The sequence below is a fragment of the Drosophila suzukii genome (genome assembly GCF_043229965.1).
Source record: "Drosophila suzukii chromosome 2 unlocalized genomic scaffold, CBGP_Dsuzu_IsoJpt1.0 scf_2c, whole genome shotgun sequence".
Lineage (NCBI taxonomy): Eukaryota > Metazoa > Arthropoda > Insecta > Diptera > Drosophilidae > Drosophila > Drosophila suzukii.
The window spans coordinates 25,783,271-25,799,209 of NW_027255896.1; the positions used below are offsets into that span (position 1 = coordinate 25,783,271).

Below are 15,939 nucleotides of genomic sequence, written 5' to 3' on the forward strand. Positions count from 1 at the left end.
TAAACAAAATTAAAACTTCCCTCAATTCAGCAATAAGAGTAGGTCTTGGAGCATTCCGTTCCACCCCAATAAACAACCTTCTATTAGAAGCCAACATATGTCCCATAGAACACAAGCGAGACTTCTTAACTGGAAGACTAGCCAAAAACCTTTTAAAATCCATCGACACACCCTTAAAAAAGCTTACCAAATCGACTAAAAGACACCATAGATACTCCAGCACAATAGACCGCGTAATAAAATCATCCAAATCCAAATCAATTCCTTACCTCCCAATCAAAAACAATAAATGCAAAACATTTAACATGGATAGCATTATTAAAGCAACCAACACCACCCTATCTAAATACAATAAAAATACAACACCACCAACCATTTTCCATCAACTCTTTTGCACCCTCAAATCCTCGTACCCCAACCATAACTTCGTCTATACCGACGGCTCCAAATCTGGCGGCATAACAACCTACAGCATCACAACCGAAACAGCAACGATCAAACTGGGACTTCTGCCTTACTATTCCTCAGTCCTCTCGAGTGAGATAATAGCTATTCAGGAAGTCATTAAAATTTGCGTAAAGATGCAAGGCAAACATGTTATATGCACAGACTCCCTCTCCTCCATCTCCTCGATCACCTAGCCACATAGGACTCGTAGGTAATGAAAACGCAGACGAGGCAGCCAAACTGGCCTCTAAATTTCCACTAACCCTTACTGCCAACAACAACTCTAACGACATTACACAGTTCTTAAAAAAAGAACTACAAGATAAACAAACAAACATTCTTAATTCAACATCTCACTGCTATCAACAAATTGCCAAATCATCATCACCAAACTCCCTTCATAAAAACTCTCCCTTGAGCAGGTGGCAACAAATAATAATAAACAGACTCAGACTAGGACACACAAACTTAACAAATGCCCACTACCTGGACACGGCTAAAAACAAATTGTGCCCATTGTGCAACAACGCACGCATAAATATCCAACATATAATATGTTTTTGCCCCTCCCTCTCCACACTACGTTCTCAATTCTTCCACAACCTTGATCCCATCCTATGTATAGCTAACCCCACAATCGACAACTTCAACATCATATCAAACTTCCTGATCAAAGCTAAAATTATTAATAAAATATAATTTTATTAAAATAAAAATTAAATCAAAAATAAGCATAAAAATAAAACACTGTAAATATCTAACCATGTAGAAAATAAGCTAGATCCAAATAGACAATAGAAAACAAAATGAATTTATACTAAACCAGACGAGCTCAAGGCCTATAGCTGCTATAGCTCATGACCACTGTTAGCATTTAGTTTACAATTACTTGTTAGCATTATATAAATAAATAAATAAAATAAAATATAATTATTCATAAAGATAATATTAAATCCTAATATAAACAATAATTTTTTATTATTATTTTCAGAAAAATGTTTTTTTCCAGTACTTATACTGAACCTAATACTTTTAACAAGTTCTGAAATAATTGACTATACAAGTCACGAATACTTATTATTTAAGGACAATAAAGACGTATTGACGTACGATTCATACGCAGATTTATTTCACTTAACTAATTTAAGATTTTATGAAGAAATAATTAACACTGAAACAAGTTCTTTGAATAAATCATCAAAAACAGACATAGAATGGGAAATTTCAATGGACTTAGAACTCATAAAAGTAACTTTATCAGAAATAATGCCAAAAAGACAAAAAAGAGGAATTAATGAAATAGGAACTTTATGGAAATGGATAGCAGGTAGTCCTGATCACGATGATTTCATAACGGTTCAGAACAAAATAGACAACTTAATTGAAAACAACAACAAGCTATTCACAATAAATTCTAAATTATTTAATAATGTAAAATATCCTACTGAAAATTAAAAAAATTTAGTTTTCAACGAGGAAACAATTTTAAGAAACATCGTTTGCGGTTGCTCACATTTGATTTACAAAATTTATTAGCAAAAACAAAAATTTTTAATACAAAAATTTTAAACGAGAATGAAATTAAGGAAATTTTCAATCATGAAAAAACAGGCTGTGGTATTATCTGACCTAATGGACATATCAAATTTTAAAATTTTATTTAATAACGATTTACTTGTAGTTTACATAAAATATCCCATGATTAACGGTAAATGTGACCTATACAAAACAAGAGCTATTGCACAATCCGATGGAAAATTATTAATAAATAATGAAGTTGCCAATTGCAAAAACAAATATTACCTAATGACTAATTTTAAGAAAGAAATTTTAAACAACTATTGTAAATTAAGTTTTGAAACTAATTGTTTTATAAAATTATTAAATGGCGAAAAAGCCAACTGCTCTAAAATAAGAGAAATTAATAAGAAACTAGATATCTTAAAGGATGGTGCCATTTTAATAACAGGAACAAATAAAGTAGACTACACTGAACTAAAAGGTTCATATTTGATTTTGTTCAATGACTCAATCATTATAAATAACAACACCTACATTAACAGCGAAAACAAAATATTGAACTCAGCATAAATTCATAAATTATGACATTTCAGAATATATTGCTTCAAACAATTCGGAAGTAACTCCTGACAATATAAACATTATCAATACATTTGTAAAGGTTAATAATACCAAAATATCAATTTCCTTTATATTATTAATTTTTATCATTATATTTTTAATATTTATACTTTACATAAAATACAGAAATTTTATTTTTGTAACCAAAAAACAACGGCCAGAAGTAGAAAACAATACAAACCAAGAAATAATTTAAAAAAAAGAAAATCTAAATCAAGAAGAAATTTTGAAAGGACAAAATTCAAACAAAGAAGAAATTTTGAAAGAAAAAGATACAAACCAAGATCAATGTTTTTTTCAAACTTAGAGATCGTGTAAAGGAAATTCATAATGAATCGGGACGATCCATTTTAGAAGGGGGAGAGTTATCCAACCCGTGAAACCGGCCCTCATATGGAATTAATAATCAATTTTCAAAGTTTAATCTAAGCGATCTTTGCCTATGCCTTTGCATTTGCTTTTATCTTTGCCCTCGCCTTTGGCTTTGCGGTCCGCTCTTGGTGGTCCAGCCAAGATAAACAAACCCAACTTAAAGTAAACATCAGCTTCTGCTCGAAGCCCACAGTATTGCGTTCTAAGTTCAGATCATATTGCGTTCCGATTTTGAATCAAATTGCATCGGTCAGCATAATTTCATTTCACAACGAAATGCGACAGTTTCAGCATAAGCTTTTATTTTAAACAAACATTAATTCTGGAAGCTTAAGAAAGAAAAGCTTCTGGCCGAGGTTCGTTGGATAATTTTTTAGAATTAAGCGGCAGTCATATTTTGTCCGAGGCCGCGATCGGTTCGACAGTTATAAATTAGTGTCTTGTATTAGTGATTAGAACTAAAAGGTTTAACACCAAGTTTAAATAAAAAATAACATATATTTTTTTAACATATTACCAGTGACAATATTAAGTTGCATGCGGATCTAAGCACCACACTCTGCTTTACCTGGGAAACTCACCGTCCTTTCCTTAACAAGAAGGAGCTCAGCTTCAAGAAGCACTTTCCTCTGCCTCACCCTCTGCACTGCCTTCCACTTCGACTGCTCTTATTGCACAGGAGTTTAATAATGATATTGTGCTCTTAGCAATGGCTAGCGTTTTAGTAAAAAACCGTTCGGGGGTTTTCGTTCCCTGTCGAGCTCTACTCGATTCGGGCTCCCAACTGCATCTAATAGAGTCCCGATTCGCAAATCAGCTTCAAATAAAGAAAATAAAATATTCAGCATCTGTAACTGGAATAGGAGATTCCAGTTTTGTGACGGACGGTCACTCGGTCAATATTACGATTCAGTCCCGAACTTCCGAATACATAATATAACAGCCTAGCCTCAACGTCGACATTGGCAGCTGGAACATACCCAAAAATATACAGTTAGCTGACCCAAGGTTTTATGCTCCCCAGCGGGTGAATCTTTTAATCGGAGCCAGCCTCTATTCCGAGATGTTGTGCGTTGGCCAAATCAAGCACCCTCCTGGATTACCTCTAATTCAAAAGACGCATCTGGGTTGGGTTGTTTCTGGAGGTTATGGCCTTTCCAATGACTCGGCTTTAATATCGTCTCAAGATGTACTTCTCGCTAGTAGAGAGAATAGTTTCGATCGGTTGGATGATCTTCTTCGACGAAGCTGCGCCGAGCCAATTATATGCGCTACTAAGGAAGAATGGGACTGTGAAGCACATTTCGTGAAACACGTCGTTCGTTTGCCAGCTGGTGATTATTCTGTTCGGCTGCCTGCCAAGTTCAATCTAGATCTTTTGGGAGAGTCCTACCAGCAAGCTTATCGAAGGTTCTTGTCCCTAAAGAGAAATTTGAATCGTCAGCCAGCCTTGAAGGCTCAATATGCAGCATTCATAAAGGAATACCTTGATCTGGGACATATGTCATCAGTTTCTGCCGCTGACATCGGGTTGTGCCGATACTTCTTGCATCATAAAGGAAGGTAGCTCCATTACAAAGCTTCGCGTAGTTTTTGATGGATCGGCGGCCAGTTCCTCAGGCTATTCTCTCAACGATGTTCTTATGGCGGGCCCTGTTATTCAGCCTAAGCTGTTCCAGATTCTTCTTCGGTTTCGTTCACACCCAGTAGCAATCACAGGAGACATTTGCAAAATGTACCGTTGTGTTAGGGTTCAGCCTGAGGACAGCCATTTGCAATGCATTTTGTGGAGGGATTCCCCCCAGGACCAATTGCGGGTGTTTAAGCTAGACACCGTTACTTATGGCACGAGGCCAGCATCATTTCTGGCTGTGCGAGTTATGCATCAGTTGGCAGCAGACGAGCATATAGCGTATCCGCTTGGGGATGAGGTCCTTCGTCGCGATTTTTATGTGGATGATTTGATATCTGGAGCGAAGTCCAAGGAAGAGGCAGTCATCATTATGGATCAGGCATCAAAACTTCTAGCCAATGGAAAATTTAAGCTTAGAAAGTGGTGCTCAAATGTGTCGGCTATTTTGGATGGAGTTGCAGACAAGGATAAGGAGTCCTATTTGAAGCTTGATGATGGCACTGATTTTGCAAAAACCTTAGCTCTCGCTTGGGATCCAGTTTTTGACAAACTATTGTTTTCCTTTTCGGTCTTACAGTCAACATCAAGCCCCTGCAGGCGATCTGCCCTGTCTGCAATAGCGCGATTTAACGATGCTCTCGAGTTGGTTGGACCTGTGATCACAAAATCGAAAGTTTTCCTTCAACAACTGTGCAAGGAGAAGTTATCCTGGGATGGAATGGAGTGCTATATGTAGGAGTTTTGGGCAGATTAGGCATGCGTCATTTCCTCGGCTGGTTCGGTCTCCAAACTCTGAGAGTGAAATTCATGGATTTTGTGATGCCAGCATAGAAGCATATGGTGCCTGTGTCTACATCGTTTGCAACGGCCGATCTCAATTACTTTGCTCAAAGTCAAGGGTAGCCCCCGAAAGCTGGAACTGTGTGGGGCGGAACTCCTGTCTAGGCTCATCGCAGAAGTGGCTGGGACGAGTGCATTTGAGGGAAAGTTTTACTGCTGGACCGACTCTGCTGTAGCGCTTTCATGGATCCGAGACGAGCCGTCCAGATTCAATATTTTTGTAGCGAACCGAGTAGCTGCCATTAAAGAGCTAACTGAGTCAGTGAATCCAGCTGATATTCTCTCCCGAGGTGTTTTTCCTGCTGAGACTCGTTGATCTCCTTTCTGGGCTCATGGACCAAAATTCATCTGTGGCCCCAAAGCTGACTGGCCGACCCCAATCACTGCTGAAAAGCCAACGCTTGAGGTTCGCCGGAGGATTCTACTAACAAAATCTCCATACGAAGACATAGTGGCCAGTTCCAAATTTGCCAATACCTTTGCTGCCCTTCACACCATTTTCGGATACGTCTATAAGTTTAGTAGTCGCATCCATCGCCCTACGCTCACGGTGTCTGACCTTCAAGGCGGTACTCTGCTGTTGCTTCGTCTTGTCCAGCGTTTACATTTATGGGATGACATCAAATCATTGAAGTCAAAGGGAATGGTGCACTCCTCCAGCTCCCTCGCATCTCTTTCGCCATTCATTGACCAATTTGGGCTTCTTAGAGTGGATGGCCGGCTGAGGAATTCTTCTCTGGATTTTAATGGGCGTCATCCAATTATATTACCACGGAGTCATTCGGTCACTATTGCCATTATTACTCACTTTCATGAACGCAATCTGCACACTGGGCCACGGGCATTACTCGGCATAATTCGATCCCAATATTGGCCTATTGGGGGAGGAAGACGGTTATGAAGGCGCTAAAAAAATGTATTAGATGCTTTCGAATGAAGCCTCGAGTAGTGGAGCATATCATGGCGGATCTTCCAAAGGAGCGACTTGATGGATCTCATGCGTTGGAAGTCACTGGCATTGACTTTTGCGGGCCATTTTTCTACAAGTCAGAGGCGCGAAGCAAGCCTCCAGTAAAATGCTACGTTTGCGTCTTCATTTTTTTTGCCACGAAGGCTATTCATTTGGAGTTAATCAAGGATCTCTCTACGGTATCGTTTCTACATGGCCTCAAACGATTTATATGCACTACAACTTTGTTGGCGCTCGCAATGAGCTGCTAGAGCTAAGGCGCCTATTCCTCAGCATTGATCACCAGAGAGCTACGTTGGACTTTTGCCTAGCGGAGGCTATTGATTGGTGTTTCATTCCTCCTTGGTCGCCACACTTTGGCGGTCTTTAGGAAGCGGCTGTGAAGATCGCTAAGCACCATTTCTACCGCGCTGTTGGCACTGCTGTTTTAGCCTTTGAGGAGTTGCGGACCCTGGTGTGTCACATTTGGGCGGTTGTTAATTTTCGACCATTAGTCTCGATTTTAGAAAACCGAGCTGATCTGGATGTATTAACCCCAGCACATTTTTTGAATGGTGGTCCGCCTTCCTCTTTCGTCGAGCCGGATGTCAGTCTTAACTTCAATCGCTTAGATGGATGGCAACGCGTGGCTTACTTGCAGCAGATCTTTTGGTCCCGATGGAAGGAAGAATAATTAACATTACTGCCGCAGCGCTCCAAGTGGCGCACCCCAAAGCCTGGCCTGGTTGTCGATGACTTAGTTCTGGTCAAGGACGAAAACTTGCCTCCCATGAAGTGGCCCCTCGCCAGAGTGATCGAGCTTCTGTTCGGTGGAGATGGGGTTGCTCGAGTTGCCGTTCTGAAGACAGCATCAGGAGTGACAAAGCGAGCGGTAAACAACCTGTGTCTGCTTCCCCTTAAGGATGATGTTGAAACCCAGGCTTCCAAGGGGGGGGAGTATGTCGGGTCACGCAGCCGCAGCAGCTAATTAACTTAATTCGAGCTCTTATAATAATTGCATCGCGAAAGGTAGCTCTCTCTATCTAGCTCTCTCGTTTTTTGTGTACTTGCATTCTTGGGCCCAGCATTCGGCTGGCTGTCCCTATGTAAAATCAGTACGAATTCTGATCTCGACATTAAATGCACTCTCGTCTCGCCTGCTGTACTCTCTCTCGCTAATAAATTGTTAACAAACATAAAGGAACCTGAAATTCGTATCTTTTAATTTAGCAATAACTAATAAAAAAGCTTATTAGTTCAACAGTGGTCATGATCTCAAAACTACGAATTATGGTGAAAACGTTACATTTTGTAAACCAGAAATGACGTCGGAAACGAGCGCCTGCTTCTTCTATGCAAATCGCCGGAATCAAAGCAGAAAATTAGTTTCTATATATAATAAAAATGTTCGCAATACCAAAATAAATGAATAAATTTATTATTATGCTACAAAATAAACTTCTGATTTTTTATTTGGAGTTAAAATTACAGGAACGGAAAATATTATTGCGCTTGTCAATGAGGGTGCGCCTTCAGGCTTGTGCATGTGCCCCTTTTATTGTGGTCAGGCAATGGACAGGTGCGCATGTTTGGGTAGCTCTTGATTGAATCCCTTTTATGACATGTTTATGACCCATTTGTAGAAAGGAGAGAATCTTAGACAATTTATCAGTAAAACATTCTGGGGCGGAAACAAAAATGTGTGTTTGAAAATATTCCACATCTGAAATACATTAACTTGTGAGATTTATTTTGTTGGGGTTCTTTTGATTTCTAAATTAGTTTTACAATCATAGAAAACATTATTCCCCAACATGATCGGACATGTCCCTCTAAGGCAATCATCTTTGAATACTTTGGGTGTGCGACCTTTCTCACGTGAACAGCAACACCTGTGATAATGAGGCAAAAGGCTACGTGATCACACCTTTCCCCACCATGACAATAATATAATCCTCTAAGATAACAACCTTTAGATAGTATGGTTGTGCGACCTTTCTCACGTGCACCTTTCTTACCTGACTATTAATTGCACATAATGAGGGGAAGAATACATGATCAATAGTGTTACATGGGGATGTCGGAGCAATTATGTATACTCTTTATGGACATGATCGTGACATTTTTATGACTTGAAAGCCCATAAAAATCAGTTACTTTATTGAATTATGCTAATTGTCCTAGAACCCGCATATGTTAATGAGGGGGGAGGGGGGCCGGGGGCCATTAATATGCTAACTGTCCCGCCGTTTTTACGCCGTTTTTACGCGATCGGTAAGGGCAGCTATGTCGGCATACACCGGCACTGGGGGCCTTATGCTTCGCTGCCGGCAGTACCCATAGGTACCGAATGCTCTGGAGGAGCTTTCTGTGCTTACAAGCTTATAAGCTCCCGATAATCGCACACATTACTGGTGGGGAAAGAAAGAGACTCTCTTGTTCCATGTAGGAAGTAATTATTTGCTTCTCGTTTAACACCTGAAACAACATCTGCAGATGTTTTGGAATTTTTACACTAAGAATTCCCATCTCAAAACATCACAGTGGAAGAGTTTTAAATTTCCTTATGTTCGTTGGATATCTTCATTTAAAATATCTGCACCTCCTAAAGTATTAAATCAATTGAATTCTAAAAGTTGCTGGCTTAATGATGAATTGGTCATTCAAGAATTTGTTCCAAACAGACGGAGAACTAATAATAGGCCTACTATGACAGTACCTGCGCAAAAAAACTGAGCAGTTTTTTTTTTTGCCCATCAAAATGTGAGGAAACTTTGTTGATGGTCTGTTAGAATTATCATTACATAAAGTAAGCTTTATACATAATTTACTAAACAGACAATAAGATATTGTATATAACAAGTTCAAATTATCGATTTAGCGTCGCGTGTGAACGGTTGGGTTTATCTTGTGCTCTGTGATTTTGGTCAATTTGTCATTAATATCTGTTATACTGTTGCCTTGCTTTGTGACTTAGTCCAACATAACCAGCCTGTGTTTTAAATCGTCTGTTTATGTTTAATGGTCTATTTTATTGTAGCAATTTTAACAAAACCTAACTCTGTTTTTAGCCTGTGCATTTTGTTATTGTACGCTGTGGTTCAATAGCTTTGCTTGTTGTTTGCCATAACTTTCTTGTAATCTCTCTACCGTTTCTTTTCGTTTAAACTGTTGTCGTGTATATTTTGTTTGTGTTTCGCAAGCTACGCTCAGTCGACAGCCGCTCTGTCGCAGCCGCAAGGCTCTCGCTTTCGCAGTCTCTACGCGCTCTTTGTGTTCTTGTGTGTCTACATTTTTGTTGTTTGGTCCCAGTGTCAAATTAAGTGAGGTATTTTTAAATTGTTTTTTTTTTTTGGTTTTATAAATAGTTTTCTTTTTTCTTAAATTAAAATACTTAAAAAAATGGATCTTTTTTTCCAAAAAAGATTGTCAGTTTATTTACTATCGTCTCTGCAACATAGTCATACATCTGAAATGTACTGGACTTGTTGGCAGAGTAAAAGACTATATTGATCTGCGTGTTGGTTTTTCGTGGACTTGTGTCTCATGCGTTGAAATAGACCGTGATTTGGATGGCTATGTTGCGCTGACCAATGATCGTTTTATGAAACTGTTTGATAAACTATGAGCGTAGTTGCTGATTTCGAAGAGTTTAAGGCCGACTTTGATAATAAAAAAATGTCAGTAGGGGCACCTAAACGAAAAAATACCGCTTCTTCAAAATCTGTTGAAGTAAAAGCATCAGTTCCAAATCCCAGCATAGCTTCAAATATTTTTACCCGATCGGTAACGGCAGCTATGTCGGCAGCTATGTCGGCAGCTATGTCCACTGGCGCTGGGGGACCTAAAGCTTCACTGCCAGCAGTACCCATAGGTACCAAAAGCTCTTTAGGAGTCCCTGTTTCTGCTAGTCAGCCTAAGGGATCAAACATTACGCAGCTTTCTGTGCCTACAGGTGAAGTTAGCTCTATAGGAGTCCCTAGCCTCGATAATCAGACGAACGATGTTCAGATTGCTGGTGGCGGCAGAAATAGCCTCTCGGTTGTCCATATAGGAAGCAATTATTTGTGTCTCGTTTAACACCTGAAACCACATCTGTAGCTGTTTTGGAATTTATACACCAGGAATTCCCATCTCAAAACATCACAATGGAGGAGTTTAAATTTCCATATGTTCGTAGGATATCTTCATTTAAAATATCTGCACCTCCAGAAGAATTTAATGATGATTTGGTTATTAAAGAATTTGTTCCAAACAGACGGAGAGTAGGCCTTCCATGACAGTACCTGCACCAAAAAACAAAGCAGTTTATTTTTGGCCTATCACCGGCGCGCATAGGTGTACGACGGCACCTGCAGCGCTCTTTGCTTATCTTTGTCGCTTTCGTTCCTATACCACTAAAGCTGTCGCTTAGCTATTCAGCAACTACTTTGTAAGCCTGCATATGTCTATATGAAGATCTTGAAGCTTTTTACACAGTCCGTCTGCCGCTCCGAATAAACGCTATACATTTTAATATAACCCATTCGTGCGTTATTAATTATAAATATAAGGGTGAAATATTTGTTGTCTTCCCCACAAACATTTGGTTACCCCGACGTGATATAGTTTTTATCGGAGTTTGCAACTCGGTCTCGCGATTGTTTAATATAGTTTAAGCAAACGTGCATTCGGTCGCAAACACATGAACATACATAGATATGTGCATATAAAAGTGCACAGCCGGCTGTTTGATTTTTTGTACATTTTGCGCTGTGAAAAATCACCAAAACTGTGTTGTGCAAATAATTCTTAACAAAGTGAATCGCATTTAATATTTGTTAATAGCTCATATTACATATATATATATTTACATATAGCCATAAATACATTCGTTTGCCAGTTACACAAGTGACGTTGATACTACCGAGTCAAAGCCCAATCTATTTTGCGGCAGATGAGCAGTTTGACGAAGCTAATTTGCTAGTGCTAATGGAATGGATCAATTCCTTAAACCAGGCATTTCATTCTGCGCAGACATCGTCGGAAAGACTGGATTTTGCAGAGATCTCGAGCGACCATCGGATTGAATTTGCCGAGGTTTTCATGGATGTGAAGGCGAAACTAAACCGAGGCTTGGCTGCTTATCGCAAGTGACAATTGCCGGCTTCAACCACTGCAAATTCAACATCTATTGACATTACTAATAATGCGGATCTTTCATTTCGATCTAGGAAGCCTCGGTTGCAAAATTTGGAAATTGCTCGTTTTCATGGTTCCTACTCTGAGTGGTCGGATTTTCTTGCGACTTTCACTACGGTCATCGGAAATGATGATGAGCTAAGCAACATTGAACAATTACAATATTTTAGTTCGCTCGCTCGAACCCTCGAATGCTAATTATAAAAAGGCTATGCATTTGCTGGTTAATCGATTTGATAATAAAGTTTTACACTTTCAGGCACACGTTTAGGCAATATTCGGCTTAAAGAGTGTCGAGAAGGGATCTTCGAAGGGTCTTCGGGAGCTTAGTGATTGCATGAAGCAAATCGAACCCTGGCCACTACGCAATAAATTTTGGATGTACTGAATTAAAAGTACATCGTCACTCGGAAACTCGATCAGACGACGCGGGAAAAATGGGAAGAGGATTTGTCAATCACTGAGCTGTCTACCTGGGATGCTATGCAGTCGTTTTTGGAAAAGAGGTGCAGGATGATGGAAAACTTGGATCAAGCCTTGGTAACTCAAACACCAGGCCAGCAGGTCGATCTTCGATATAGAGAAGCAAATAAGTTGCATCTTTGCCTCAACTGTTTGCGCAAGGGGCATAGTTTGTAGCAATGCAAGTCGAATCACTGCAAATATTGTCGCATGAAGCACCATTCATTATTACACATGAACCATGACCCATCCGCAACATCCAACTCATATTCATCTCCATCATGCGATCTATCCTCGAGCTCTCAGCCATTACCATCTACTTCATCAGCATTAGTATCGTGTTCGCATACATCATCGCATCCTGATCATCATTTACTAAGCCCTCCACCTAAAAGCTTAAATATTTTGCCGATCGACTACGTGTTTCTTCCAACTGCTACTATCTACGTTAGAAATAAAATTGGAGCATTTATTCCTTGCCGAGAAATTTTAGATTCGGCCTCCCAGCTAAACTTCTAACCTCTCGCTTAGCTAGCCAACTAAACTTGAATCATAGAAGATCGCAAACCTCGATTTCTGGGATAGGAGAGTCTTCCATGATCTCTGATAAGACTGTCGATATTCCTGTGCAATCACGGGATGCAAGCTATTGACGGCATTCACAGCGGTTGTGACTTTGCCAACTCTTCAGAACACCAAACTTGGTTGGATAGTCTCTGGAGGGTTATCATCGAACGTGCCAGCTCATAAATCGGTTTTACAAGCCAGCATCAAGGAGCCAGCTGATCATTCCGATGACACACTTGCCGCCATAGTAAAGCGATTTTGGGAAATTGAGGACTTCACTTCGTCTAAGCCCTCTTTATTGCCGGAAGACTTGCGTTGTGAGCAGCTTTTCACTGAAAATTGCACTAGACTTGAAAACGGCCAATACTCTGTTCGTCTCTTGTCCACATCCGGATTCGAATCTCTAGGTGATTCTTATTGCCTGGCTCGTCGTCGTTTCAAGACTTTGGAAGCTAGCTCAGTATTCAGCATTTTTGAGGGAGTATATTGATCTAGGTCACATGTCTCTTGTAACTAAGGAACCGTCAGAAACGCACTTCTTTTTGCCCCACCATAGCGTACATAAGCAGGAGAGCACGATTACAAAGCTTTGTGTCGTTTTTGATGGATCTGCTAAAACAACTTCTGGTAGCTCTCTGAACGACTTATCTCTGGCAGGACCAACAATTCAACAAAAAATCTTCAGTATACTGCTTCGCTTTCGATTTTTTAAGGTTGCCCTTTGTGGAGATATCTGCAAGATGTACCGTTGCGTACGTGTTTCGTGCCCGGATGATTTTTTGCAGTGAATCGTTTGGAGATAGACATCCTCGGAAGAACCAAGCCAGCTGCCTTCTTGGCTATAAGGGCCATGCACCAACTCTCTTACAATGAGGATGAATCATTTCCTATTGCAGCAAAAATTGTTCGTAGAGATTTCTATGTGGATGATACAATATCTGGTGGGGACTCAGTTGATGAGGTGAGAGAAATTCGTCGTCAGGTGAAGGAACTACTGTCGCGAGGCCACTTTTTAATCCGCAAATGGTGTTCGAATGAGTCAGCAGCCCTGGAAGGAGATTCTGAATGCAACAAGGAGCAGTTAATCAAATTTCACGATTGATCGGATGTCGCCCAGGCATTGGGATCCATCTTCTGATCAACTCCTATTTAATTTTTCTCAACTGCCAACCAATCAACGACCCACTAAGCAGGTTGCATTGTCAACGATTGCCAAATTCTATGATCCACCCGGTTTAATAACTCCAATTATCACAAAATCTAAGATTTTTCTGCAGTCTCTGTGGAGTGCGAACGTGGATTGGGATGACGCACTGCCAGAGCCCATTCTTTCGTCATGGGGGGAGTTGACCTCACAGTTATCGGTCGTACAGAACTTAAAATTTCCACGATTCGTACTGCAACCAAGGGCTTCCGTTGAGTTGCATGGATTCTGCGATGCTAGCATGTCAGCTTATGGAGCGTGTCTATACTTGCGATCGGAGACCAATGGAGAATCGAAAGTCCATTTGCCCTGTGCCAATTCAAGGGCAGCTTTTTAGATTATAACTTTCCGCAGCGCTTTTATTGGCTGAGCTAATCGTAAACGCCAAGGAAGCCATAGATTTCGATTGCACCTTTCATTGCTGGTCGGACTCGTCTATTGTGTTGGCGTGGATTCGGCAACCTCTTAGGGAGTTTAACGCTTTCGTATCAATCAGAATCGCGAAAAGTCAGGAGATGACGAAAGACATGACTTGGCATCACGTTCCTACAAACTTGAATCCGGCAGACGTCGTATCTCGAGGATGTACCCCAAGAGAATTGTTGGAACATTCCCTTTGGACTAACGGGCCTCCATTCCTTCTGCAAAGCTCGTCGAATTGGCCGTCCCTGCTAGACTCAGTAAAGGATCTTCCAGAGCGCCGTTCTGTGGCTCTAATTGGGTCCGTTTTCAACGACAGTTCATCAAACTCCAAATTCCTCAACTCTTTCGATAAGTTGCAGCGCGTATTTGCAAACATTTTTCGGTTCATTTCAAATTGCAGAGCCAAATCTGCGCCGTTAAAAGGTCGTCTTTCGGTGGATGAGATCAACTCTGGAACTGTACTTCTTTTGAGGAGCAAGTTAACTTGGCGAAGGAGTATGGACCTCTTAGCCAGGGCAAGCCGTTTCCACAGAAAAGCACGCTGGTTTCGCTTAGGCCTATACTCGGCTCCGATGGATTACTTCGCGTGGGTGGAAGGCTTTAGAACGCAAACTTGGACTACGATACGAGGCATCCGATACTGTTGCCTAAGGATCATCCAGTCACCAAAGCGATCATCGTTTATTATCATAAGAAATATTTGCATGTAGGATCGCAAGCCGCAAGTTCGTCGCTAACGTTATCAACAAATGCGTCCGATGTTTCCGAGTGAAGTCTGTTACTTGGGAGCACGTCATGGGTAGCCTGCCAGCAAATAGAGTGCAGCCCAATCCAGCTTTTCATACCACAGGAGTGCACTATTGTGGGCCATTCTATCATCAAGCAGAGGCCAGAAATAAGGCACCCCACAAGTGCTATATCGCCGTCTTTGTCTATTTTTCCACGAAGGCTGCTCATTTGGAAGTGGTCCAGGATCTTACGACGGATTCTTTTATCGCAGCGCTGAGGAGATTCATCAGCCTTATAGGCAGTCCGCGTACCATTTGGAGCGATAATACCACAAACTTTATCGGTGCAAAGATCGTGCTTGGCGAGCTGAAAGAGCTCTTTTTGAGCGAGCAGCACACAGCATCGATATCTTCCGTCTGTTTAGCTGATGGGATCGATTGGAAGTTCATCCCTCCGCGTGCCCCGCGCCTCGGTGTAAAGTCAGCTAAATTTCACTTCTACAGAGTCGTCGGTGCATCCATCTTAGCCATCGATGAATTAAAAACTCTTGCATATGAGATTTCTGCCATCCCTAACTCCCGTCCACTTTGTCTGATTTCGGAAAATGCAGAAAGCCTTGAGGTGCTAACACCGGCGCATTTCCTGAAGGGTTCCAGCTGCAATAAGTTTCCTGAGCCTGACATTACTCATCTTCGCGAAAGCCGCCTCAGCAGATGGCAGCGGGTGACCCAGATGCAACAACATTTCTGGAAAAGGTGTAGCAGCGAGTATTTGTCCCTGCTTCAAGAGAGGAGCAAGTGGCGCGTCGAAACGTCTAACATCAAGGTCGGAAGCATAGTTTTGCTGAAGAACGGGGAACGGAGTCATAAGAGTAGCTATGGTCCGTACAGATCTGGGTCTGATCAATAGAGCCGTCGCCAAACAAGCCGTTCTGCCCATCGATTCCGAGATTGTTGGAACCTTACCTCTTCCAACGGGGGGAGTATGTTC

General features: G+C 41.0%; 1 protein-coding gene across 1 annotated transcript; it reads left to right on the forward strand.

Moving 5' to 3' along the window:
- The first annotated feature begins 13,443 nt into the window (after nucleotides 1-13,443).
- LOC139354378 (uncharacterized) lies at nucleotides 13,444-15,858 on the forward strand. Its single transcript, XM_070998602.1, has 2 exons — nucleotides 13,444-13,554; nucleotides 15,169-15,858. The coding sequence occupies exons 1-2, from the start codon at nucleotides 13,444-13,446 to the stop codon at nucleotides 15,856-15,858; spliced, it is 801 nt and encodes a 266-aa protein (XP_070854703.1).
- Nucleotides 15,859-15,939: the final 81 nt, after the last annotated feature.